Source organism: Seriola dumerili, unplaced genomic scaffold (genome assembly GCF_002260705.1).
Source record: "Seriola dumerili isolate Sdu_G_001 unplaced genomic scaffold, Sdu_1.0 BDQW01000409.1, whole genome shotgun sequence".
NCBI lineage: Eukaryota > Metazoa > Chordata > Actinopteri > Carangiformes > Carangidae > Seriola > Seriola dumerili.
In genome coordinates, this window is record NW_019174664.1 from 1,947,861 (window position 1) to 1,975,488 (window position 27,628).

Here is a 27,628-nt window from a genome sequence, read left to right on the forward strand (position 1 = left end):
TTGGGAGTAAGTGAGTGTAAAATGCCCCAGTACACTCAAACTGATGTAAAGCCAATAAAATGAGACCTGTAAAAACAGTGTGGTGCACCTCATGTCCTTTTAAGGCATTTTAAAAACTAGTATTAATAGGTAACTAATGCTAGTTTGCCAAGCAGCTTCTCAAGTTCAAAGCCAACCAAGAGCGGTGGCATAGTCAGCTTTTCTTATCTCTCCGAGTGCCCTGTCCAACTCCCTTCTCAACAACAACAACATCAATTTTCATGCTGATAAAGGGGAACAGAGGTTCCAGGCCAAGCATTAATATCTGTCCACTGCTGCATTGTTCACCTGCCTTTTCTGTGGCAAGGCATACCAAGAGCGTGATGTAAGAGCTGCAGGATCATAACTCTCCACACCACATATCTTCACACACATGCTTATCTGCTTATCTCTATGGCATGAGGAGAGTTTTTTCTCCCTGATATTCACGTTTCACAAAACTGCAAGGTCAAAAGACTCAGAGTACTGACTCATAAGTACTTATTTCCTGCTGTCACGATCTGTTTTTCACAACAAAAAGCTACACCTTTTGTTCATCTTGTGGATTCTTATAACGATGACCTCTTCAGCAGAAGATGATACTAACCCAGAGTACTATCTCTAATACTACAAAAGTAATTTATTTGTTTATTAAAAGTAATTCATCCAAATCTAAGTTGATGTACCCCCTGCAACCACATAGACAAAACACTTCATTGTAAGTCAGTGACATCAAGTGGTGAAAAATATGAACTGCACTAAAATGGAAAAGCTCTTTCAAAACAAATTCTCCTCTCAGACATCAAACTGCCACATACACACAGGGTAACTTAAGTGACATTAGTGACGAATACTGCGCCAATTTAAAACACAGCAAAAATATGCTCTTTATGATCTGAAATAAAATGGTTTGTCAATGAAAAGCAGGTGAGGAGATACTAGCTAATACAGGTACAAACCTATAGGCCTATAAGAGGAAAAAATATGAATGTCTACTCATCTCTCTAAATGAACCCAAATCTATAAATACCAGAGATCAGAGATCATTCTTAGTTGATGGTCACATAGCCTGGAACTGAGAAAATGATCTTTATTCCGATCATAATTTAAATATTTTATGACAGAAAAAGCAATAAACACAATATAAGGGTTAGAGAAGCTTAAAGTTTTATTTTATATTATACTGTCTATAGCCTATATAAAAAGAAATCTAATTTATATATATATGTATATATATATATAAATTTAGGACGGGTTTAAAAGGAAGGTCAAAGCCAATGGCTCTTTGCAGAACAATTACCTCCACTATGAAATCATCAGTACCAGCAGTTCCATGTCATATTACAGCCATTTTAAAGCAGTTTAGTCAATTATTGCACCATGCGCAATTACCAGTTGCTCTGCACCCACTGAAACTGCTCATCTACCATCTTATCAAGTTCTGAATAACCAAGCAGGTCTCTAAAGGTCACTAAAATAATGGCAGCACAAAGGTTCCTACAGTCATTCACAGATATATTGCAGGCAATACATCTATGTCAGTGACGCAGTCAAAACAATTGCAAAGATGTACTTAACTGCTCTGCTGTACCTGGTCAGTGATCAGCTGGGAGCATTGGACATCTCAGAGGTGAATCTCCAACTGCATGAATTTGACAGAAAGCACTGCAGAGGTACATCACATACACACTTGGTCGAGTCCCTGACAGCAAAACAGCAAATATTCATAATCTTAAAGTAAAATTGTATCAGTCAGGAACCCTGATTTGTACAAGGTCCCTGCAGCTAACCCAATTCTGATTTACAAATGCTTAAAAGATCATTCACTCACAAGAACAAATATGCAAAAGAGCCTTTGGCAAACAGCTCTTAATTAATGTTGCTGTTTTGAGTAATTTTTGTACTTCGGTGTGTGTCATTTATTTATTTTCATGTATTTCAGCTTTATGTTAAACATACAATAAGGTACTACTACATTCATATCTTATATAATCTTTGTAATTCCTACCTCTGGTACTGGAATTTCATTGAGGATTTAAAGCCAGTGATGGTTTCACTGGTGCGCTGAGCAGATTTAATTTGTATTCTCATTCCAAATTCAGCATGATGATTTATGCCTGCTTTTGAAATATGGATATTTAATGGACATGATGCATTTGTAGCATAAGATGCCTCTGAGCTTTCCCTTCTAATTGAAAAAGCATCTACTTCATGCAGTTGAGAAAAGCAGCCGGCTACCATGACAACTGGAAATCTGCCATAGTAACAGCAGCCTATGCTGCTTTGTCATATGAAAGTGTTGTTGGATTGTAGTGTGCAACAAATTAATCCACATGACACCTTAATGATTATTCTGTCAACAATTGTGACTGTTGGCAGTGTAATGGTATACAGTTCAGGATAGAATAGCATGGTTTTAATCTCAATGTTAGGTTTCAGCACAAGAAATCCAGAATGTGTTTTCAGTAAAACTTTATTTTTCAGTGCATGAACGGAACACCATGTCAAGGTCATAATCTGTCCTTTTCAATCCATTTTTAAATATTTTCTCTTTTTTTCACATAAAAAAATAATGGAGCGATTTTAATATACCTCTATTTTTTCTCCCCGAAAGAGCACTCAGCAAGTATTTATAAAGGTGCTGTACAATGTACAAACATTTACATCTACTGTCTACCTACAGAATGTAGAAGATACCACAAGGATTGTTTTTCTAATGAAGCGATGCAAGGCCACAGTATGATACAGAGATGAGATACAAAACGATCAAAATAAAAGTGGAAAGGAGGAAAACTACAGTGCAGGAGACGTACAATGAAAAGGGCATAATCTGATTCTGGACCAGAGTGAACTGACTGTGCCTGACACTCTGGGTTGGATTTACTCATTCAACCAACCAACCTATTGCACAAAAACATATCACTGATTGGCTCATTGCGCATCCTCTAGTGATTTTTAACCTGAAAACTCCCTTGGACAATCACAGACCTTATCCACCGCTTGACTTTATATCACACATTTGCTACGATACTGTGTTCCCTGAGCTCATCTGAATATGTCTTAATCTCATAAGTTGTACAAGTAAGAATGCTGAGTGTATTTTACTTCTTCAGGTTTTACAGCGGAAGCTTGAAAATTTTAGTAAAATAACTTTGAAATTAGACTATTTCTCATTTTAACAGATCCCACTTTTAGAACCAATTGTTTATCTTAGCCATCAGCTCAATTAGCCCTGAAATACAGTACGTAAGAAGGCGGGCTCTCTGTATACCTGCTTTACATCAGCAACATGCTCATTGCTCAGTATTTCTCAGTGTCAACCACCACATCACTCTCTAAACTCTACGATCCTTCAAGCTGCCCTGGCACATAATCACACAGCAGGATTGACAAATACATAAATTTAAAATCCTAATTTGTCTTTTCTTAATAGGGTAAGGTAAAAACGACCAGGGGCATAACTCAAAAACTTACACAGTATTATATTAATCGCAATTTTGGCCTTAAACAGTGAACCTTTTAGAAAAAAGAACCATATTTATAAAATAATAATAATAATAATATTAATAATAATAATAATAATTAAATGTCAATGCATTTGGTAGCAAGTCAACATCACAAATTAAATACAACTCATGGTCATTCGTCGTTACTGTTATGCTACAAGGGCAGATGCAGTGCAATGAAATTCAATAGATATTTTAAAGTTAGAATCTGCAAAACATGACACATTCAAATATATATATTATATTATATTATATTTCACAATGAGACACGTTTTGAGCGATTGCAAACATTTGGTACAGCGGTTTGCACGTCACCTATACATTTCATGAACTACAAAGATCCATGGTAAGTCCTACCACTGAAGTACATTGGAAATAAGGTGAAAGCTCAAATAACATGGGACGAATCTTTGAAGTCTATATCAAAATGTGGAATGGCTTGGTACAGCTACATATACATATATTCATCTATTATCTCAATAAATTACACACTGGTTGGTTATCATACACATGGTAAACAAGATCTCAAACCACAAGTTTCTGGTCTTTTAAATGATTCTGTTTGTATGGAGGAGAGTCATGTCTATAAGCACAGAACAGTCTAAAGTCCCCGGTAAAGTGAACGCTTGCTGGGTTGGATTTGAAATCTGCCTGGTGTTCAGAATGAGAATTATAAACAAGAAAAAGTATCATCCTCATTGATGTGCAGAACACGTGCAGTAAAACGAACAGAAGGACCGACTGCATGCAGTTGAGCAAACTTTTAAGAAAAAGACAGTCAAAATATCCCACAATGAGGCCGAGAGCGAAAATTAAAACCCTGGATGACAGTCACACTTGGTGTATACTACAGGGGAGAGGCGCGGGCCTTTCTCCTTTCTTTGCATATGGGTCATTGCATTGTAATGGGTGAAGTGCTGTTGGTAGTCGTTGTTCCACAGGAGGCTCCCAGGATTGGCACATATTCACATTTCAAAACATCTTGTCTGACAAGGCCCTGAGCACGCTGCACATGCTGAAATCCCACATAAAAGATGCTGAAGCAGCAGACAAGGCAGAGGGGAGCTGCTACATGCCACTCGCGATGTCACAGGACTCCCAGAAAAAAAGACCTTGTCAAAAGACAAATCTGCACATGGTCCAAAGGTAATAAAAGTGGCACCATGTTGCACGTCTCGATTTTATGGAAGAACTCAGAAAAACAATCCACTGAAGGTACAGTTAAATATTCCATGACGCAGCTCAAGTCTGGATGATTCAATATTCTATCACAAAGGGTCACGTAGAACCTCTGCCCGGGAGAGGATTTTGGCTGAGCTGGGCACTTTCCAAGGGCCAGGGCTAATAGGTCCCTCCGGGCTCTGCGGGGTCCCTGGAAAACTGTTTATAGAGGCCACAAAGTCTTCCTTTGTACTGTCTTCTTGTCTTCCTTTTGTCTCTCTTGGCGAAACTACAGAACCTTTCCTACCCCTTTCTACAAAAGACAACAATGATTCTCTTTTGTTGATAGTCTCTTTACTTCTGTTCCTGTCTTCTGTAGGTTTGCCCTTTCCATTAGCATCTCTCCGCCCTGAGTCTTTACCTGCGCCTTTCTCGCTCTCTCTCACTTGAGGCGATGTCCTGTGGCGGTGAGATTGTCCCACCTCTCTCCTTTTAAAACTTTCTGGCCTGATTCCTTCTCCTCTCCCTTCCATCTCTCCTCCTTGTGTGTATCGTCTGATCTCGATATTCCCCCCGTTGCCATTTTTCTTTTCATGATTCAAGCTCTCTCTGCTGGAGGAGTCCTTTAATCTCCTCTGAGGGCCTTGTTGACGCTCTGCACGCTGCAGGGTTGGAGCCACTGGCTGTCCAGCTTGAGGAGACGTCCTAGGGCTTGTGGATTGTGTTTTTGTGTGTGTCTGAGACATCCTGCTCCTGCTTAGTGTTTCTTCCCGTGCCTGACTCTCAGTCTTTTTGGGACTGTGATGTTGCTCTTTGGCTTTAGGAAATGTCTCCCCTGTTTTCTTTGGGCTGCTTAGCTCTCTGGAGTCTTTTGTGGGCCTGGTCCTCTTGTAGAAGTTCATATGCTCAGCAGAGGCTGGAGAAAGTCTTTCTACCTTCTTCTCTGCCCACTCACCACTCTCCTCCACTAAGCTTAAACCCCTGCTGCTGCGGGGCTTCAGGCCTTGTGGGGATATGGTGCTCCAGCTGTGGGAATGTTTCAGTTTGCTGGAGAAGGGAGAGGAAACAAAGATGGAAGCCCCGGTGGGATATGGAGAGGACAGGGGTGATGTGTCAGAGAAAAACACCTCTCTGGAGTAGCTTGTGGGTGAAATGAGTTTTTGATCATGTTGACCTGGGAGGAAAGCACACACATTTTACATGTATACACCCATGTGCACACACGAATATTAGATGTGTCACACAGAAGACTGAAAGAAGGCGGAAAATTGAGATTATATTTAAGAGGTTAAAAAAGGGAACACATGAGGAAGAAACTAATTACCAAGGTAAAAGAGAAGAGGCCAGTAAAAGCAGTGAGGATGTTAGTGTTGGTGCTCAGTGTAGTAGCACACAGTAGAGGAAGCAGTACCACCTGCGTCAGGGGCAAGAGAAGAAGAGTCAAAACAAAGCAGATGGTTAGAGATTTAATGATTACATAAAAAAAAACTCAGCAAAGGATGTAAAATGAAATCAGTAAGGGTGACACTGCAAAACAGGCTCCATCAATTACTGGACGAAGTCATTATCATTAGCAAAACATAAGGCGGATTTATGTATTCAGCATTTATTGAACTACTGTCATCATCCCCTCTGTGTTAACACGTTTAGGAAATAAATCCAATTCAGTTGCTTGCTAAAGTTTTGTTGTTAACATTAGTCAAACATGCCTTGGCTAAAACTTGATTACGAATAATGAACTAAATTTTGTGAAATACAGCAAGACTTAGAAGAGAAGATTGCGCCACTCTCATATCTCTGCTCTAAATATGAAGCTGTGTTTAGCTTAGTTTAGCATCAAGATAGGAAAGCATTAAGCATAAACACAGCCAAACTAGCCATTTCCTGCTGCTTTCAGTCTTTATGATGAGCTCAGCGAAGCATCTGCAGGCTCCAGCTACATATCTAAAAGAAATACTTGATATAGATGAGAGTGGTGTCGACCTTGTCATCCAGCTCTGGCTAAAAATGAATATCAGTATTTCCCAAAATGTCAGACTATTCCTTTAAGAGTTTATAATGAAAACATACAAAAAATAAATTTTATTCTTTATATTTATATGTTTTTTAATATAGATCTCCTTATCTGAAACACAGATGATTTCGTTTTCAATTTGTAAATGTTATTTACATCCAAGTACTAAAGTTGTCTACTAAACTATACTTCACATTAAATTTAACACTTAAACAATAACTTTCAAGGCACAAAGGAAGTCCATACTATATCAAAAGGTAAATTAAAAATGTTTGGAGGAGATCCCTGTATTACACATTGAATTTCTCATTGAATAAATTGTTTGTGTACTGTACTTACTGCCTTCCTGAGCCAGGCCTGCCCCTGGTCGCAGCAGCAGCACCACTTTGTTTCCTCCGGCCTGGATCAGTTCAATAGCCCGTGTATGGGAGATGCCACGTGCAGGCTCCCCGTTAATCTCCACTATCTCATCTCCCACCTGTCAGTGATGCAGAAAGCGCAGCTATTAAACAGAAACACACCTACCAGCGCTTTGCATACACTGCTGAGCATTTACACACAGTCAAAGATACAGAAGCTGCATGCTTACACACAAACATACATATTCAACGAATCTATACACACACACACACACACACACACACACACACACACACACACACAGCCTTGTAATACCCTAGAGGTAGCCTCTATTATTGGAGATGACAAAATAACTCAGGATAAAGCGTGTAAACATGTCAGTCTGTTAGGCTCTAATCAGTGTTGACACTCCTCACCACCCTTGGATAGGCAAAGTCATGCCCAGAGATCACAGTCTGGCAAGCCTAAGATTGATTCCCTCTAGGAGCCTCTATTCTGCTCCCTCATTGCACCTTCTTCCCTCTCTCATCCTAATAATAACAATGTGATCATTTCATCCCTGTAGGAAAATTCTAATTCTGCTGTGAACCCCCCCCCCCCGCCCCCCATAGAGAAAAAGCACATAGGGTCACCATACGTATAGATCCATATACATTATATCACACACTCAGTTACAGTGTGACCTTCCTGGAAATGAGCAGTATCTCACTCAAGGACACTTAATAGAGAGAGAGAGACAGAGAGAGAGACATGACAGCTTGAATCTGGATTGATGGACAGATAAATAGAGAGACACATAGATAGAAAAATAAGATGATATTATATACTATACAGTCTACCTGTGTCACAGTAGCCAAGTCACATACAAAACAAAACAAATGAAACACTAAAACTTGTTGGGAAGAAACTATTTTCAAAGAAAATACAATAAAAATCTCTATATAAATAAATTATAAATAAGAACAAAATAAAAAATAGAAACAGACTTAAAGACTGTGTGCCAACTCACTGCTCAGCTATATGTTTTCTATGTGCCGTGTAGACTTGAATTGCTTTGCTAAACAAAAACAAAAATACTGCAAACACATCACAGCTGAAAGCATCTACACTATTGTACCCGCAGCACTGTAGCTGGCAGTTGCTGAAACACAATTCATTAGTTTAATCTCTGGTGAATTCAACGCACGGCAACAGAAATCATATTTCCTCTGATTTACCTCTCCTCTCCATAAACTACTAAACGTGCAAAATTAGATTTCAGCTATGTAATGATTTGCATAATAGCACACCAAACTGTATCTAACAACATTGAGAATAACCAAACGAGCTTCCCAAGAATGCACTGACTTATTTAATCGAGCAACATCAAGTATCGAGTTGTTTTCCAGATGTTTCTTGTTAGCTGTGGGCCCCGATGGTGGTGACATCTGTTTGTTAGTCAGTTGAACCGTTCGTCCAAAACTTTGGTCCTGGCTGACACACTTCGACAAAACTGCCCCCTGACCGCTCTTGTAGACAAACCACCAGGCTTGGGGGAAATTCCACAACTTTTCACACAAGATATCTTATAATCTGATATTCAAATTTCAATGAAATTCTCTAAGAACATTCATTATCCTTTTAATGACCCCATGACCTTTCTTCTAGAAGCCCCCTGAGGTCAAACATTATTTTCAGCTCTCCATCCAACCCTGAATACTGTGGGATGTAATGATAATGCAGCCTCCAGCGGTCACTAGTAATGTTTAGATCTTATGAACCTACCATCCGGCCACAGGGGGAAATAAAACTTCACGTGTCAGGAGGTCATCACAATACAAAATTGTATCCAGATTTTAAAAAAAATTTAAACAATCATAAATATTATAAACATTTCAAAAAGCTGAGCATTAAAGGGGCAATTTGTCGTAACTTCTCTGCCTCTGAACGTGTTTTTCTTGAGGGGGGCGGGTGGTGGTGATTGTCGCTTGGCCATCATTGTCTCTATAATACAAGAGGTTATAATACGTCCTCTGAGCAGGGGGCACACTGGAGGCTACAGTGAGTCTCTATTGGAAGGTGGTGAGACGGGCCGGGGCTAGCTGGTTAGCATGCTAACTTCAGTAGGAGAAAAGATGTGATAGTTACAAGAATTAACATTGGCGTTGCTTTCCACCACTGGAAACAGCTCTTGGTGAGTAAAGGAATGAAGTCTGATGCTAAAGTCACAAGGTTTCTTCTAATAAACAGCTGTTAATGCTAATGTAAGCTATGTAGCAATAGCAAAACTTACAAATAGCTTCTTTAAAAGGGCAGCAGTGAGTCCCAAAAAACTGTTTTCCCCAGTTCAGAGTTGATATGAGGAACTTTTTAAAAAACATTTTAACTATAAATCTAATAATAACGTGAGCACTCACGTGGATCCTTCCATCCAGCTGAGCAGGTCCATCCTCCGCAAGTCTCAGGATGTACAGGCCCATGTTGTACTCTGTTCCCCCTCGCAGACTGAAGCCAAAGCCCCTAGGACCCCTCTCTAACTCCACTGTCAGACAACCCTTACACAGAACAAGCATAGAGAAAACACTCCAGTCATCAATACATTCACATACAGACACAAAAAGAAATGCAGAAACATTTCCACACACGTGCACAAACACCAACATATAAGAAAATATATATTGTAAACAGGGCTGGGTAAATATTCAAAAGCTGAAACATTTTTTGATGTAGATGCAGAGTTTTATTTCTGTTGAACATATGACTGAGACGCCGTCCTGTTTAATGATTACTTATTTTTTAAATCAGTGAGACTCTAAGTGAGAGTTTTTTTATTGATTAAAGATGACCTGAGTGATCCTTGCTCTTCTCGGTATGTTTTCATTCTTTATCTATATTGATCCTAAAGTTGCATCATTTGAAATCATAATTATAGCAGTGTGCATGAATTGAATGTGCCTGCATTTCATACGGAAAAAAAGAGGTTTATTTTCACAGTCATAAAGATTGAAGCTTTTGTACCTGTAACATACAAACTTTTACTTTGAGCAGCTTTAACCTTTAGATAGTGGCTCTGACAACATATAGTGGAGAGAATAAGAGGATTATTCTTACCTGGTTGGTTCCCGTCACACACAGCGTTCCCTGCTCACTAAGTGGAAGAGTTTTGTGGTCAGACCAGTTGACTCCCTCCCTTTTTTCCTCCAGGTCGAGGTTATAACTAAAACAACAAACAACACGTGTTTTTCCTCAGTAACACATGCTGTAAACGGCACGCTGCAGGCCACAGACTGAAAAAGCCATCATGCAAAACAGGAAATCTAATTTAATGCTGGATGTTAAATGGAGGAGAGCCGCATTTTTTAATATATGGATATTTTAATTTTGTTCTGTATATCTTCTATACTGTACAAATGATTATTTTTATTAACAGTTTTATGTTTATTACACTGGTGTCTTTGTTGAGAGCAATTTTCTCAAGCTGTTTGCTCTGAGGGCAACGCTCCCTCTTTCACACTTTACTTCATGTTGAATGAGGATTTTTTTGTGGTTAAGATCATTTGTCTGATCAGGTAGCAACATCACAACATTGATATCACCATGATGATGCCATAATATGATTTATTTACATGTTGCATATTCTGTCTGACACAAATTAGACCACAGACCCCCATCTGATAAGATTTTTGCTTTTAGATGTTTTATTACAGAAAGCTTAGAAACCCATGACCAAAACGTTCTGTCACTGTGTTACTGGATGTGTTACTTCCATCCTCAAGGACCCCTGGGGACCCCACTTTGAGAACCACTGCTATAGGGTACTGCACTGGGTAAGTAGTTAATGCAGTCAGTGTATAGTTGGGGTTAAAATCTACTAGCACTACTTGTTTTTATGCTTTAATTTTGTGTGTGAGTAGATCCTTACCGTTCATCCTGAAGGGCTGACCTTTGCCCCATGGCTCTGTGCTGAAGAGCCGGACTCTGTTTGGCTGAACTTGCTCCAGATGGAGGGCCCTTGTATTCTGAAATACATTTTGATATTTTGATCAGTATAAAACGGCCAAATCTGGAATCCCTCTACATCATCTTTTATACTCATTTTAAGTGAAACAGGTTCATCACTAATTTCTCTTGAAGGATTTGAACTGCCAGTTAAATTATAAGCATTATTATTAGACATATAGTAATTATAGATAAATATTGATCTCATGTTTTATTTTCATTCATTCAATCCTTTCAGAGGAACAGTGGTCCCATTTTTCAAATGTGGAATACCTCAATTTGGAACTAAATTCTTAACACTGATACTAAAATATTCATACCTTCTTATTAAAAGCACAGTTGATCACTCCAAAACTAATTTCCCCCCTTGCAGACAACTAAGTTTAACAACTAGATCAAAAGAATTAATCACAACAAGACCCACACACAACTATAGCAAATGCAACTCACCATCCTCGGGAACAACAGTGAGGGTGACAACATTTCCGGCATCCTTGATAAGCTGAACAATGTCATTGTGAGAGAGCTCAATGATGGAGCGCCCGTTGACCGCCGAGATACGATCTCCGACATGCAGCAGGCCACAGCGGTCGGTGGGACTGCCTTCAATGATGCGGCCAATTTTGTGTGGGATAACTGAAAAGGCAGATATCAGGGGATGTATTTAAAATATGCAGTATTTACAAGACCAGCATAATGCAAAACTCCTTACAGCAGCAAACGGTTTTGTTCCGGTTTAACTAAAATCTAAATATTTAACAGCTTTAAAAGAGAAGACACATCACTTCTGGCATATAACCATTTTATCTAAACGTCTATGAACTGGGTTATACCACTACATAGGAGATGTTCAAATCCTCCATATGACTGCCTAGTTTAAACCTAATACTGCCACATACTATAATGTATTAAATCTCACCATAACATCTGCATTTCTGTGATCAATAAGTCCTTCTCCTGTTGTCTTTGCTGTGTATATAATGGCGCATTTAATCATGATTTTATGAAAATGGAGTTATCGTGGCCTCAGCTATTTTTCCCTTGCAGAAATGAGTTGTGATGTGGATGTTAATGGTTAGTGCAGTTAAATGTCATACTTATATCATTTTTATCAGAAGGATCAAAAACAAAGACTACTGATGCAGGATCTAAGAGACTCGACTCTCACCTCCGTGCGGGGGTTTGCTCTTCGATGTGAGGATGACGAAGCCAAAGCCCTCGGTGTCCTTGCGGTGGAGTGTGATGTCAAAAGACTCGTGGTCCAGAGCGCTGGGCATCGGTAGGCGAGGTAGCTTGGGAGAACCGTTCACCAGCACTGGAGCCATTTCCTGAGCCTCTTCGTCTGTGGCATCTGAGGTGAAAATGATACAGATGTTGATATTTACAGTATGTGTTTTTTTTTTTTAATAATGTTTTATGTGTTTAGGTGTGTGCACTCCTGTGGGCTTTTACAGAATAGTGTAGAGTTTCTGTGATTTCTTGTATGAGAAATATGCCAATAAAAGCAATAAAGTGGCGTCTTGTAACTACATATTACAAAGTCACAGTGGAGCAGTACGTGTTGAAAGTGTTTACCACTGGTCACTGGTGGATATAAAGGTAGAGTGATAACTACACAAGCATTATGTGCGAGGCCTCTATTCCTCAAATCCACAGCTGAGGTGATGATCCTCCAGTTCTGTGACTCACTGGATTTTCCACCAGCTTTGTGCTAAAGGTAACTACTGAGTTGTTATTTTACCAAGGAACAGCTAAACATAGCGTCGTTCTGCTTGCTGCTCACCTCTGTAGATGACCTTTCTGCGTACAGTCAACATGACTTGACCATTACGGGCAGCGTTGGTCATCAGATCCAACACCTGCTTGTGCGAACGACCTTTAACCATCACACCATCGATGCCGATGAGCTCATCTCCTGCTCTCAGGCGACCATCCTTCTCTGCAGCTCCGTTGGGCACGATGGCCCCAATGTACACCTGGGGAAAGACATTCTGATAGAGGGTTAGTATAATGGAGAACTGGCCATTAAGAAAATAAAAATCATAATAATTATCAAGGCATATAAAACCTTTTTATGAGCTGGCAAAGTCATTTTACAATACACATCGATAGCTTTCTTCATTTTATAACCTCTTCATAATAAAGATTAAAATGCTTAAAATACACATAGAGGAGTGTTATACTGTGTATACTTACTGGCTGCTGTGGACCTTCTCCTCCCAGAACACGGAAGCCAAAGCCTGTTTCAATGTCTCTCTTCAGAAAGACATCTATGTCTTTGGTGTGAGGCTCTGTGGATGAGTAATACCGTATCACTATTGGACATGAGATCAAGGTTTCAAGTTGAAGAGGACTTGAGGGTTAAAAAAAAAAAAAAAAACTTATGAGAGCAAGTGGTGTCGGTCTACACTTACGTCTGCTCTCCAGCAGGGCTTTTGACTTCAGGTACATCTCTGTGGCGTCTCGTTTGGGGGAGTCGGCGGAGCGCAGGGTGCTCGTGTTGGAGTGGTAAGGCAAGGCCTGGGGAGCTGAGTCAGTGATACCGTCCAAAGTCTCTGTGCTGGCTGTCATTTCCTGTCTCTGAAAAGAAACACGTGTGTCGCCAACACCACATATTGCATCAAATATATACAGTATAAAAATGAAAAAATAAAATAAAATATTTACTATTTTTGGACGACATACGATTACGATTCTGATTTTAGATTTTCATTGGATCACTCGTCCTTTGGTATTCACCAATGAGGAACAAAGCACATTTATGGATGGTCTCTGCAGCTCATTATCGCAGACAAATTGCATCTAATGGTGATAGATTACCAAGAGAAATAAAGGTCAAGTCACCGGTGTTCTTTCATTCTTTTTTTTTTTTTCTTTTCGACTGTTCTCACTCTACATTCCTCCTATTGTGTTGAGGGCTAAGCAATGGGATTTGAATGTAATATAAAATCCACAGGAAAAAACTAAAGATTTCCCTGTGGCTGTGACAGGCCTATTCAGGCAGAAAGGGCAACTTCTTTATCTAAAACTGTTGTATTAATAATACCACCATATCTAAAGAGGCTCATCCATGCTTCATTACCATTGCAATCCCCTGACAATAGCCCTAAGAATACGAATACTGAAAGGAAGTAATTAAGACCGTTTTTCAGAGCAAACAAAAGGAGGCGCCCAGAAACATAATCAATATTCAAATTTATTGCTATCATTTAATTCGATGCAACAGAGGCTTACTGGTTAAGCTGAAGGACAAAAAGCTTTGAAATTAAATTGGAGGAAGAGCTCCTGAGGGGAAAACAATAGTGAGGAAAAAGGAAAAGATATGTTTTTACTCACAGGCTTTAGACTCTTCACAGGGGATGTCTGACCTATGGAGGGACACAGATAGACAACAGTAATATGGTAAAAATGCAGATATGATTTGGAAAAACAAACAACCATCGCCGAGCAACCGGCCACCAGATGGCACTGCCTCTCTGGCTGAGAAAGAGCAGCAGTGTGCATAAAAATAAACCTAGTGAGCTGCTCTAAACTCAAGAGGTGTACTCACTAAAGAATGCTCCATTAGGGAATATACATCCATGTGTGATTAAAGATACATAGAGAATATAAAGATTGTACATTTGCTGGAGTGCTGACTGCAATGGTGCAAGCCCGATGCAGGGCTAAGGAAGCGGGTGAGAGCGTTAGAGATTCATGCATATAATTCAATGACCGATAATTCTCTTCCCTCTCTCTGTACAGTACACCCACACGTTCCATCTCAAGCGCTCAGATTGTTCCCTACAGATCATCTCTTACAGCCCCCTCCTCCCCTCCGCTCCCCTCCCCTCAACTCCCCGCATTAACTGGATTAACAAACACTCCTCTGGAGCCTTCAGCCCTGTGGGGCCAGACCAACACTTGGTCTGATGAGGGGTTAAGTGGAGCCTGATGCAAAAGGGGAGACGCAGCAGCATTTTTCCGCTTTACTGCAAAATTCCCAATCCAGCATGAGCGTTATCAAACACATGAAATCAGTCAAATGAACATGTCACACACCTGAAACACACCCACCCACCCACAACAGTCCTCCTTCCATCCTTTCTCTAAGGCCGACTCTTCTTCTGCTCAGTGTGATGTCCACCACTCTAACACAGGGATCCTCCTCAAAGCCAAAGGCCGTTGTCTAATGAGGTTTAAAACTGGCATTTACTCTTCATTTGGGAGGGCTGAGTGAGGCTGGGTCCAGCTCCGCTTTGACTGTGAGGTCATGCAGTGCGGCAGTGGAGTAGGACACGGTGATGGTGGCACAGCAGCGAGGGTGAGTAGTGTGGGTGTTTGGGAGAGGAGAGGAGAGAGAGAAAGAGAGGAGGGTTGGGGCGCAGCTACGGGGAGGAGGCCCCTGGGGACCTTCCCTCTATAGCCATTTAGCCATGGATCTTTAAGGGGCCATGGATATAGAGGCATGCAGAAATCCCCTGCGCTCTGCTGATGATCAAAGCCAATCCGAGTTCATCGACTTGCGCGCTGAATCCCTGGGGCGGCTGGAGATGGATGTAGGAGACATTTGAAGGGTGTCTACCCTCCTCCCTCTCTCCCTTGGAATCGAGCACATCCCCACACTTATGTAATTCCCACTCTCAGACTTGTAACAGACTGCATTATGCCTCAATGGGAGTCATCATAAACAGAGGCAGGTTGAGTGGAGACACACAAGAGGAATGCTGGAGATGTACAGTCTGAGTATGTATCTGATGGCAGGGATAGGACTCGGACAGACCAGGTCCGACCATCATTTACACTGGCTACAGAAGTGCAGGTGGATCTAATCAGCTACAAAAAAAGGCAGCAGTCTCTACTGTGGTGACCTTATACAGACCGCAGACACAGTGCATCACCCAGGCGTCTACAGAACAACAGTGTGTGGTCAGTCAAGCCCCCCCACCCACCCATTCCCCACCTAGCTACAACACCACCTCACCTCCTGTCAGTATCAGCACTCTGACCTCACCTCCCATGGACACTGTTGAAGTTGTATAGACAGCAACAGCAAATTATGTCACACACAAGAGGCGTTACAAGCACGACAATAAACAAATGGCTAAACAATGATAGGAGGAGGAGACAGATACACAGCACAACACAACAACAACATGGATATACAGCCTCCACGCTGCCAGATAAATAGACAGAATGACAGTGAGACAGTCAGATAGACAGATGGATGACAGACAGACAAAAACAGATTTATTATTGTTTCAGTCTCTCACCTCCTCGCAGCACGAGCACATTGACTTCGCTGCCCACTGGTAGGTCTTTAAGGATGTCCACCACCTGAGCGTGGCTCAGAGTTTGGACATTTTGCCTGTTGATCTCCTTAATGACATCTCCTTTCTGCAGGCCACGGCACCACTGGGCGTCCAGGATCATCTTCACCTTCTGGCCCAGCGGGCAGTCAGCAATGGCAAACCCGAATCCTCCCGGGCCCTTCACCAGCGGCACGCTCACCAGCTCCGGCTGTAGCATCCCCGAGGCCACCTCTCCTCGCTCCCCCTGCCTCCCGTTGGGCATAGCTGCCACGACCGGCCGGCCGCTGGCGTCCGTAGTGACATAGTGGAGCTCCTGAGAGGAGCCATGGAGGACATCACCTTTCACAAGCAGCGGCTGTCCGTTGATGAGGGGCACGGCTGTCACCACCTCTCCACCATGCAGGGGCTGCTGGGGCTGAGCAGCAGCTGGAGGAGGAGGAGGCGGGAGAGGGTCGTCGCTGTCTAGATCCACATCTGGGGGGAGCGGGTAACCGCGGCAAAGGACCATGTCCACATACTGGTTGATGGGAATGGATTGGAACATCTGCACCACCTCTGGATGAGTCTTCCCCAGCACACACATCCCGTTAATCTCAACGATCACATCACCTAAGACAGAGAAAAGAAAGCCAGTGACAGTGTTTCTTTTGGAATTTAACCGAGACATCACTGCTGTACATTTCTTTGGAAAGCTCTTCTTCCTTCCTCTGTAAGACAAATCTTACCTCTAACACATCCCTTTCCTCTTCACTGCTCTCTCATATTTTCATTTTGGCAGCTCCCTGTACCTCTTTCCTTTCTCATCAGTCTACCATCCATTCCTACTTTATTCCTGTCCCTCATTCATTGACTCCAGAACAGATCTGAACAGCACTCTTTGCCACAACTACAACTATGAGTGTAGATTTCTGTTGCATCATTGTAACCATCATACACACAAACACACTAACACACACACACACACACACACACACACACACACACACAGCTCACAGCTGTTGGTTTATGTAGACATACAGGAGGCAATGGAAAGATCAGAAACTAAACAACAAAGATGTTATATAGCTTCACACCCACCTATCAGACTGTCTGCTAGAAAACTATAGCCTTGCCAGAACTAGAGTTGTTGTTAATGTCTTGTTGAACTCTGGGGACAGCATTAGGTTAAGTGGACACCACAGAGGTAAAACTAATTCCTCCAGGTGCATCATAGTTGGTACAATCTGGCTGAAGTAATATTGTAGAAATGAGCAGTTATAAACTCATAGATCTTCCTGCCAGCTAAATAGGATTTTAATGTTTATTCAAACAGGAGTATACGTTTTCCATCTCGCCCTTTCCTTTGGGGACTCTTGACATTGTGAGAGTGCATCTGCAGAAATTCCTCTCACCGGACGCCATCTTGTTGTCGTGGGCAGCAGGGCCGTCGCTGAGCACATTTTTCACCTGCAGAAACTCATCTGTGCGGTCACCTCCGATGATGGTGAATCCAAACCCCTGGGAGCTCTTCTTCAGCGCTGTGTGGTACATCTCCCCCTTCAGCTGGCCGGGGTCCGCCGTGAAGCCAGACGCAGCGCCCTTACCTGTGCAATGAAATGCACAAGTGAGTGTATGTGTGTAAAAGGGTTGTGTGTGTGTGAAGTGTTTCTTGAGTGGGAGGTGTACTCCTGAGGGAAATCCTGAACGAGTGACAAGCTTTATCAGACACAAGTGAAATCTCCAAACGGTGCTCGACATCAAACGCAGCAACACTGATTAATGAATTTGTATCCTTCTTGAAAGGCGGCAAAATCCATCCATGTCTGCATTAAAAGTCAATTATATGCATTATGTGCTGAGGATCAACACAGTAATTAGTCTTTTCTAATTAACAGGCATGATGTTATATACCTAAACTACATAAGCCCAACAATACGGACCTTTTCGTACTCAGAGAGGACCACAAACACACAGATAAACTGATATCAGATGTTAGTTTTAGAAGCTAATTTACTTGCTTCCTCCCATTATAAGACTATAGAGCAAAACGGTGATATAACACCTCTGACAGTGTCCAATTTAGGAAGATGTCCTCTCCTGTTCCCTCCATACTGCAGTCAGTGACTCAGAAAAAAATTGGTTTGTCGGCGTAGATTTTTTATAACTTGAGTAGGGAACAACTTAAGGTCAATGGCAACATCAATATGGACCAGCAGCTTGGCTGTGGCATACGCAATACACTAGATAACCAACAGTCAGGGTCACACTGCATTAAACTGAGCAGCCTCCCTATCTGGCATTACTGTGGTATCAGCACTTTAGATCATGGACACACCATTTTTTCCTCGCTGCCTGATGGTCCCTGGCCTGAACTGCCTTTTAGTTTCGACTCAAAAAGAGTAAAACTGAAGGCAGCCAGTGACAAATGGTGCAGCGACTGTGCTTCATACTGGGAGAATGTGATGGGGCTGTCAGTCTCTGGGATGCCAGAAATATCATGATACGTTTAGAAATAGTCAGCAAAATGACTGGACTCAAAGGACAAATATGCAATAAACAAATCTACTTAATATGTTAGTATCAGTTATATTATTTTTAGTATTACAAAAGTGAAGAATGGGCAATACTATATATAAAGGTAAACATATTCACCATTAACTATCTGTTTATCAGCATGCATATTAGCAGAATTTGTCTCTTTATTAGTCATAAAGCTCTTTTTCTGCACGACCATATTCTACAACTACTAGGCCATTAATTAAGAGTTTTCCCACAAGAATAGTCTCTAATACTCCATTGTTAATCAAATATGGTCTATTCTTATGTAACAAAACAGAAAACTACGAGCGTTAATAGTGAGCAAATAGCTCTAAACTAAGTCCTGCTCATAATTCACTAGTAGTTTGACACAACCCACGCAGGTTTCCTTCCTCCTCTTCACACTTCAGATCCATTATGGCACATGACTACTGCAGTAAACACACCCTATTCTTAAGTTCTTAGCCTTGAAAAAAGCTTTTAATAGATAGATAGACGTTTGGAAATCTCTGAAGGAGATATTTCTTTGTGTGCTGACTTTGCACTCCAACCACTGAATGGGAATATAACCTGTGCATCTAATCTCAAAACCTCCATTTTTTTTCAAGCTGTAACTCCTCACTGAGTATATTAGGATTGTAATTCATATACAAGGAGTTCCTGACTTACCATCAATAAACAGTTATTTGAAGGTTATTTAGGGGAAAACTCAGATAATGGCCTAGTAGGTGTAGACTATGGTAATGTAGAAAAAGGCATTAATATGCTACTAATATGCATGCTAATAAACAATTGGTGAATATGTGTACCTTAAAATAAAGTGTTATTCAAGAAAGTTCATTGTGTTGAAAAGAATATGATAAAACACTAAATGAACAATAACTGCATTCATTTTTTAACATTAATTTTCAGTAAACAATAACTACTAGTTGAATCCCAAAAAACATTATTATTAACACTACCACCATGCTGGTTAAAACTGTTAGGCTGCTATCTCAGTTACACTTTGTGAAAATGTTCACCAACAACACGTTAAAGGATAAGGTTATGTTCTTCTTATTGTCAACAAATCTTAAGGCTAATCCTAACCTGCCTGAGCCTGTCTCCTTTGGCAAAATGTACACCTTGATGAGACTATTGAGATGTGCCAGTGAAACTGGATTTTAGAAGACTCTACCAAAGCATGTGCATGGCTCACCCGAAAACGACTGCTGTGCATATGTAAATCTGAAGGTGCATATCTTCTCCCAGTTCTTCCTCTTTATCTCTGTCTTGCGCATATGGTGAGTGGACAGCGACTTCCAATCACAAAGAGCTCATTTCCATATCAAGACCGGGAAAGCATCTTTGCAGTTTGGCAGGAAAACTAAGAACTGCACATTCTCCCTCTCATTTCCTTCACTTTTATAAACACTATAACTTTTGGAGGCTATGTGAGGAATTTAAATGCAGCCGCTCTCAGACTATCAAATGGTTCAGCAGCCACAAATGTCCACCGCAGACATAAACAGCTGTGAGTGAGCGTAACTTATCACAACCAGCGTGGACTCCAGATGTCCACACTGTTGCATGGATCAAGCAAAGCTCATTTACATAATCACATTCAAATTGCTTGATAAATGCAACACAGAATGTTTTTTTTTTCTTCCCCCCAGTGTGTGCTGAAATAACCATTTTGACTGCACGTTTGTGTGTGTTAAGGAACAGACAGAGGTAATGGAGGGAGAAAGAGAAAGAATCAGAGGGAGGAAGTGAGTGTGGCGTGTGCAAGCCTGCACTTGTGTGGGAGAGTCCAAGGAAGGTCTTTGTGCCAATGTTTGTGGGCAGACTTTGAAAGCCAGAGGCAGACAAAACCATCAGATCCACCGCGTCAAACAACCATGGTTTTTGATTTCTCATGTGTGACTCAGTTGCGTCGTAAATCTCCAGTGACATTATTCAGCATAATTGGGAAGACATCTTCTTTACTACATCAATGGAGCAACAGCAGCTGCTGTCTCCAAGAATGCACCTTGAACGGCAGAATCTAAAAAGTGAGGCCAAGAGTTGACCATCGGGGGAAAGTACCAAGTACACAATGTCGACAACCAAATCAGAAAAATGCAGGAACTCAACACAAAGCTTGGTGTGTTATATGGATGGGAAACGCCACAGTATAGTCTCCTATAGCAACACCTCATGTAAATATATCGACCTGAAAGTTGCCAATATTCAACCGATAAATAAGACTCCATGACATTAAAATGACACTGGGAGAAGTGCTGAAAAACAGCATTTTGGAATAGAAATTAGGTCAAGGAAACCCGTTGTCGTCAAAAATTAGAATGGAGAAATAACATTTAACAAGAATTGTTAAATAAAGACAGTGGGGTCCAAAAGTCGGAGACAACTTTCCTTTTCTAGTGAATGGTAAAGTGGTATCAGACTGTTGGAACTCACTGTATATGTATTATTTAAGTTTATATCTCTTTTGTGTTTTAACAGTACTGATTTCCATAAAAATAAATCTCTCTGGGAATCTCATATCTTGGAAAACAGTAAAACTCTGAATCTTTGCCTGAGGTGTAACTGCCAACTGACGATGCTTTGGTTTCATCATAGCAACCGTCTGACAGCTCAGTAGGTTGTGTAATCGGTAATCAGGGGCGATACGGCAGTTTCTTCAGTCCCCGCACACCTGAGCAGAGAGATGTCTGATTATGCTTGGCCTCTCTGACGTGCTGGTCCACCAGCTGTTGCCACATGCACCTCTAAAAGCCGCCCTCCTCCCCTGCATTCCCTCTCTCTCACTCCCTGAATCCCCGCCAGCCCTAGCCTGTCTATCTCCACTGCTGCAGCACTGTAATCTATTATACATCCATGGTAATGAAAACATACTTAATTCATAATGTTTATTGCGGGAGAAAAATGGCTTGTCAACCTAAAGAACAGACCATTACAGGCGAGCTGACAAGAACATGTATTATGTGAGTGCACCAGGGAAGAAAAGACTGATTTTGACAATCTATTATTGTTTGAGGCTACTTGAAGGTTGACACGTTCAGCTGACCTTGCGTGAAGCGATGGCGTTCCCACTGCTTTCTATTCCCAGAAAACATATTTATCAACAGCACACTAACTGAGGTGTAAGGGTCAGCCTCTGCACAGAGTATAAGCCAACGTAATTAAACTACAATTATAGTTTAGACAATTAGCTGGTGTTCATGTCCAGAGTGATTTACAGTGAGTACAGAAATAGAATAAGCTCAGTGAAAATGTCCAATAAAGCCAAAACTACTCCTATTGTTCTGGAATATCATACATAAAAGTGAAATAACAGAAGTGTTAGGTCAATTAACAGGAGCACAATAAGGGCAGAATTAGCTTATAAAGTGTAGTGCAAGGTCTTAAAGCAGCAGCGAAGTGTGTCATCATTTTAGATGGCGTCACTCTTACTGGAAATTCTTGTTCTTTCCCAAACAGACAATGACAGTGCGAGTCAGAAAGCTGGTGGAAGCAATTATAGTTACACATGTATATACATGTCTGCTAAACCTGAGGGAGACAGGCTGCAATATCAAGATGTATTTTTTTTTTTTTAAAGGTCACTGTGTTATAATAGCAGTGTGGTCGTAACAGTTTTCTGTGTGTCCTTTATTGAACTCTTCTTTTGTTATGGCATACTGGATGTTTTTTTTTTCCCTCCTAACAATCCAAATGAAGAGGAATTTGAAGAGGGGGACATGTTCTGCAGGGCTGTCGTTACCTTGAGAAGGTGTTGCCGTGGCTTGTTGGATCACAGCTGTCTCCTGGCTCAGCTTCTTCTTTGCCTCCAGGACCGGGTTCTCAAACTGGGTTTTCTGGTTGATGTGGCTAAAAAATCAATAGACTCAGATTTAAGAGGAGAGACTTCTAAACACACCCATTTTTGGTTTTTAATACATTTTATAAATAAAAATTAAGTGAGTAATAAAATGTGCAAAAAGTAAAGGGGTCTGAATAACCATTTTTCTGCAATTAATTACGTATGCACCTTCCCTATAATGCAACCATGATTTTCTAATAGACGGAGACTATAGTGGCGCCACTATGAATACGTTCATAAACACAGCACACATACAGTAAAGGCTGGCTTGCCTCCTCTTTATGGGGGGAAGCTACTATGGCTTTTAGCCATTTAATATTGTAGGAAATGAACCCTGTGACTGCCAGCAACATCCTGTTCCTCTACAACAAGGTAAACAGCCTGTTGTCCCCTGGCATGCAAACCGCAGCCGTTGTTTCCTAGTGAGCTCATTTCAAGCTAAAACACTGGCAGCTACAAGCTCTATCTATGTGCCATTGACTCTCCTTGTCTAAAGAGTGAGTTTCTCTCTCATGTCACTTCTACCTAGGAGGGATCCTTCTGCAGTCTGAGCAATAAAACAACGCGAGCGTTCCCATTTTCTTTTCATCACAACAGATTGCTACCTCTCCTTCCTGCCCCCACTCTCCACCCTCCATGCATTCTAGTTGAAAATCTCCCCACTTCTCCCCACTGCTGTTACAATGGCTGTGTTTCACTGATTTCCCGCTGCGGTGCTGAGCACCAAAACACACTTTGCACACAGACAAATATACAAACAGTATGCAGAGACGTATACCCAGACTCGCATTCTATACACACGCTTACTAACACAAACACAGGCAGAACACAGTGAGAGCACAATCAGCGTTGTGTTCACATGCAGGTCACTGCGATGTTACCCGCTGAGTTTCATTTTGCCACCCACTGATAAACAATGGGAAAATCTGATCAGAATCTTCAACTGTTCTCCAGGTAAATGCTTCCTGTCTGCATGTTACATAACTCAGAGCATCCTCACCTGAGACACCCAAAATGAGCTGTGTGCTAGATCCATTTGTTTATTTTTAGACAGTATTGATTTATGCCGGTCCACTGCTAATGTACACTAAGCAGTGTAATGTGCACTTGTGCTGTGATGCCTCTGGTGAAATGTGTTTGTGCGCTATGTGCATCTGTGATAAGACAATTTACGCTGTTTCTGATGACGGCAACCGGACTCCCTGGAAATTACATATATCAATAGATGCATAACACTTACTCGACATAGTATGTGCCGTACTGCGGATCATCAATTTCCTCCCAGCCATAAGGTAACTCTGCAAAAGAAAATAATGTTACATTGTGTAGTGGAACAATGCAAATAGGGCACACACACAAAGATAACAGAAGACGAAAAGTAGGCACTGTATTTAGCAGACAGTCATCTGGGAGTTGTAACCCATTCAACATGGTGGTGAGATACAGCAGTAGCTACCAGTGTATTTTTCCCCCTGACTGGGACATTTAGCATAAGAAAGTAGCCATGAAAATAGCCTACAATAATTTAGTGAACATCTCTGTGGTTTCAACAAGCAGGCCGGATGAAACGGCTGATGTACATCATGCCCTGATGAACATATCAGGCAGAGGGAGGGAGAAAGAGAAAGAGAGAGAGAGAGAGAGAGAGAGAGAGAGAGAGAGAGAGAGAGAGAGAGAGAAAGAGAGAGAGAGAGAGAGAGAGAGAGAAAGAGAGAGAGAGAGAAAAGAGCTCTTCACGCAAGAGAGAGCTTTGGAGTTGCTTTTCAGAAGCAACACACCAACTCGCTTTTCCGTCCGCCTGTAAAAGTCCATTAAAACCAAGCTGGAAGGGTCCCACTCTTTCAGCCGTGGCCACTCACTGTCTCTGCCTGCACTTAAGCCCACATTAGCATCCTGGGGATACAAAGGCACGTCTGGAATTCCTTAAAGTAGACCTCAGCACTAGATTTCAGAAAAATTAAGCTGCTTGACTGTGATGTTCAGGGTTAATCTTGGGTGACATGTCATTTTGGAAGAGAAGTTACACTGTCATATTTTACCTGTCTGGTTATTTGATTAACTGTGTGAAAATATGTGAAGTGATGGATCACGTGATGTATGGCAAATACACTAGAGGTCTGCCCTTGTGTAAATACATGTGCAGCAGCTAATGGAATGACTGTATGCTTGAGCAGACTAGCTGCGTAGTGCAAGTCTACATACCTCCATCCTCACACTTCTCTGGGGGCTTCGCCTTCTTTGCCAAGCGGGGGTCCAGCCACGTAGTTGTCTTTGTATTGTGACTGCAGAGCAAAAAGAGCAGCCAGGAAACATCAACAATAAAAACCAGCATGTGCCAGCAGAGAAATCGCTGCTGAACCAGGAGTAGCCAACCTAAGGACGTGCCAGAACAGAAGAACAGCAACAGTATTCTCCTGTGTAATATGCTCTTGTGCACAAGGGTTACTGGATTCATCAACAAACATCTGATCCATTGGTTTATGTTCAGCTGTCACATTACTGTGTTTATGGTTAGGTGGCCTTTTCAGACGGGAGGGGAAAAAAAACCCTCTGAATGTGAAACACGACAAACTCGTTTATCCTCAAATGCGTTAAACAACTGGGGTGTGTAATCAGGAGGAAAATCACAATGGTCTTCTGATATTTTCAGAGACAAGTGGCTTAGAGCCAAACATGAATAAAACACACAGGCCTGCACGCACACGCACGTGTGCTTGTATGTCCTCCCACACACATATAGTATAGCCCTCTGTGAGAGGTTTGTTTACTCGATTTTTCTAAAATCAAAGCATCGATTGGTTCAGAGAAAGAGCTTAATAATATGTATGAAAACCTGGGATTTTAAAGCTGTGTCGTTTGGTAAAGAAAGCAAGTGAAACAACTGTGGCTGTCAGTGGGAATAAATCGGAGTATTTACACCTTCTTGACGCTCTGAGCTCCATCAAAGTGGGGCCTAGAAATATTTAAACTCTTGTCAGTCACGTCTGTTATCATGGAAGGATGAGTATGTGTACACTGTACCCAGTTCATTCTTTCTCTCCCTTTTATGTGAACGTGATGCTGTCGAGCTGTTGACTTGTAGATCACAAAGCCATCATTACACACACGCAGGATCAAACCTAACCCCACTGCTGGGCTGATTAGACACTGATTTGATACTGACAGACACATTTATCTGTTTTTCATTATGCATAGATAGTAGTAAATACAAATACACTATGACATCAGACACACAAATATCACTTTCATTTTTAATATCACATCTTGCTGCCTACCCCACTGCAGTTGTAAGATGACATAATTAACATAAGTAACAGCACTCAAGTCGTCAGTTGCCCTCAATTTCAACACTTATCATTCAGAGCATAGATTGTTCTGTACCTGATGAAACTAAAGTCAAAGCTAATGTGTGTAGCTTCCTCTTGCTGCTTGTGTTTTGGCTTCTGTTATTCTACTTTCCTTATCATCACATGAAGAGACTCCAAGTCCACTGGTTCAAACTGACAGTGTAAATATTTAATAGCTCACAAATATATAGTTTCATTTATACAACTAATTTCCTAAAACAACTTTACTCAAACAGGGGTGATTTGCATTTGTTGGGGATAATTTTCAGCTGCAGAATAATACACACATGTTGCACTAATTAGTGTTTGGAGCAGCAGGCCAGTTTATGTGGGACTGATATGTTCATGGTAATGAAGGAACGTTTCACCCACTGCAATGCTGTGGCTCACTGAGAGTTGTTGGATACACGGACAATTCTTGTTTTTCTAATGGGAAAACACAACATTTTACAATTCTAATGGCATTTGTGGAAAGGAAGAAAAATATAAAATATTGTCAGACTGTCAGCTGTCCTTCCTTGTCTCAGGCTACCTACAGTTGAAACTCCATATACATGTAATTACATGGGATATTATTTATAATGTCCAATTTAAGGTGTGCAGTAATGTCTGAATTTTTTGGGTTTGACAGTATGTGAAAGCTAAATGTGTTTTATAAATTCGGATTCATTGAAATGTTTGCACTAAAATGCAAAATGTATTCAGTGCTGCGAGCAATGATCGATTTCATCCTCAATTAATCTGCTGATTAATTTTTTGATAACTTGTTTAGTAACTAAAATGTCAGAGAAAGTACAAATGGCCATGTGTTCTCAAAACCCAAAGGTTTCCTCTTCCAGAACAACAGTTAAAACACCCAAATCGACCGAGAGTTTATAGAAATTAAAATCATATATAAAAGATGTAAATCCTGATATTGGAAGACGATGATACATGTGGTGTTTTTATTTGATAAATCATTTCAAATACAGTAATTTATTGCAAAAAATGCTGATATATTTCAGTTGATGCACATTAATTAGTCAACTGACTAATTGCTTTAGCACTAAATTGTTCACATGACCAGTGGGTTGCGTCTGTCACTTACTCTATGAAGTAGACCATCCCGGTCTCAGTGTAAGCCATCTCCCAGTTAAGAGGCAGGGGCTCCAGGCTGTCATCGCGAGGAAGCGAGCTCCATGTGCGGAAGTCCATGGAGCTACTGGACTGGGTATAGCTGGGCACCGCTTTCCGCCAGTCTGCCCTCTCTTTGTGCTCTGGAAAGAGGAGCCGAAGAGTGGATTAAAAAGTGGAAGAATGGGGAGAAAACAGAGCAAACCAGAGAGGAAGGTTTGCCTGCAGGAACACCTCTGCCCTTCTGGTTTCCTGCCTGCTGCAGGGAGCGGAGGGAGGCCTTATATCACTCATAGGATTTGCATGTGAGTGATGGTGTGCATGTCTTTGCCAAAGGGCTGTTTTGCATTTTGTGTGTGCGCACACTGTTAATTCTTAGGCCTATGTGTATGTGTGCATTTCCCTGTGGGCTGCAATGATGAGACAGGGATACATATTAGATAGGGCCATTTGAACCCTGAGGCGGTTTCTGTATGATA

General features: G+C 41.3%; 1 protein-coding gene across 1 annotated transcript in view; it reads right to left on the reverse strand.

The window, feature by feature from the left end:
- Nucleotides 1-6,049: 6,049 nt before the first annotated feature.
- The window catches only part of magi3 (membrane associated guanylate kinase, WW and PDZ domain containing 3), a 118,802-nt gene continuing 97,223 nt past the window's right edge, over nucleotides 6,050-27,628 (reverse strand). Inside the window, exons 5-22 of the mRNA XM_022761397.1 lie at nucleotides 27,124-27,292; nucleotides 24,892-24,971; nucleotides 23,930-23,987; nucleotides 23,478-23,558; nucleotides 22,591-22,697; nucleotides 17,720-17,911; nucleotides 16,290-16,937; nucleotides 14,374-14,405; nucleotides 13,452-13,617; nucleotides 13,234-13,328; nucleotides 12,821-13,013; nucleotides 12,206-12,388; nucleotides 11,488-11,673; nucleotides 10,961-11,057; nucleotides 10,150-10,255; nucleotides 9,456-9,593; nucleotides 7,039-7,177; nucleotides 6,050-6,099 (exon numbers count right to left, since the gene is read on the reverse strand). Coding sequence (XP_022617118.1) covers nucleotides 6,050-6,099; nucleotides 7,039-7,177; nucleotides 9,456-9,593; nucleotides 10,150-10,255; nucleotides 10,961-11,057; nucleotides 11,488-11,673; nucleotides 12,206-12,388; nucleotides 12,821-13,013; nucleotides 13,234-13,328; nucleotides 13,452-13,617; nucleotides 14,374-14,405; nucleotides 16,290-16,937; nucleotides 17,720-17,911; nucleotides 22,591-22,697; nucleotides 23,478-23,558; nucleotides 23,930-23,987; nucleotides 24,892-24,971; nucleotides 27,124-27,292 — 2,720 coding nt within the window. The remainder of the gene's footprint in view (nucleotides 6,100-7,038; nucleotides 7,178-9,455; nucleotides 9,594-10,149; nucleotides 10,256-10,960; nucleotides 11,058-11,487; nucleotides 11,674-12,205; nucleotides 12,389-12,820; nucleotides 13,014-13,233; nucleotides 13,329-13,451; nucleotides 13,618-14,373; nucleotides 14,406-16,289; nucleotides 16,938-17,719; nucleotides 17,912-22,590; nucleotides 22,698-23,477; nucleotides 23,559-23,929; nucleotides 23,988-24,891; nucleotides 24,972-27,123; nucleotides 27,293-27,628) is intronic.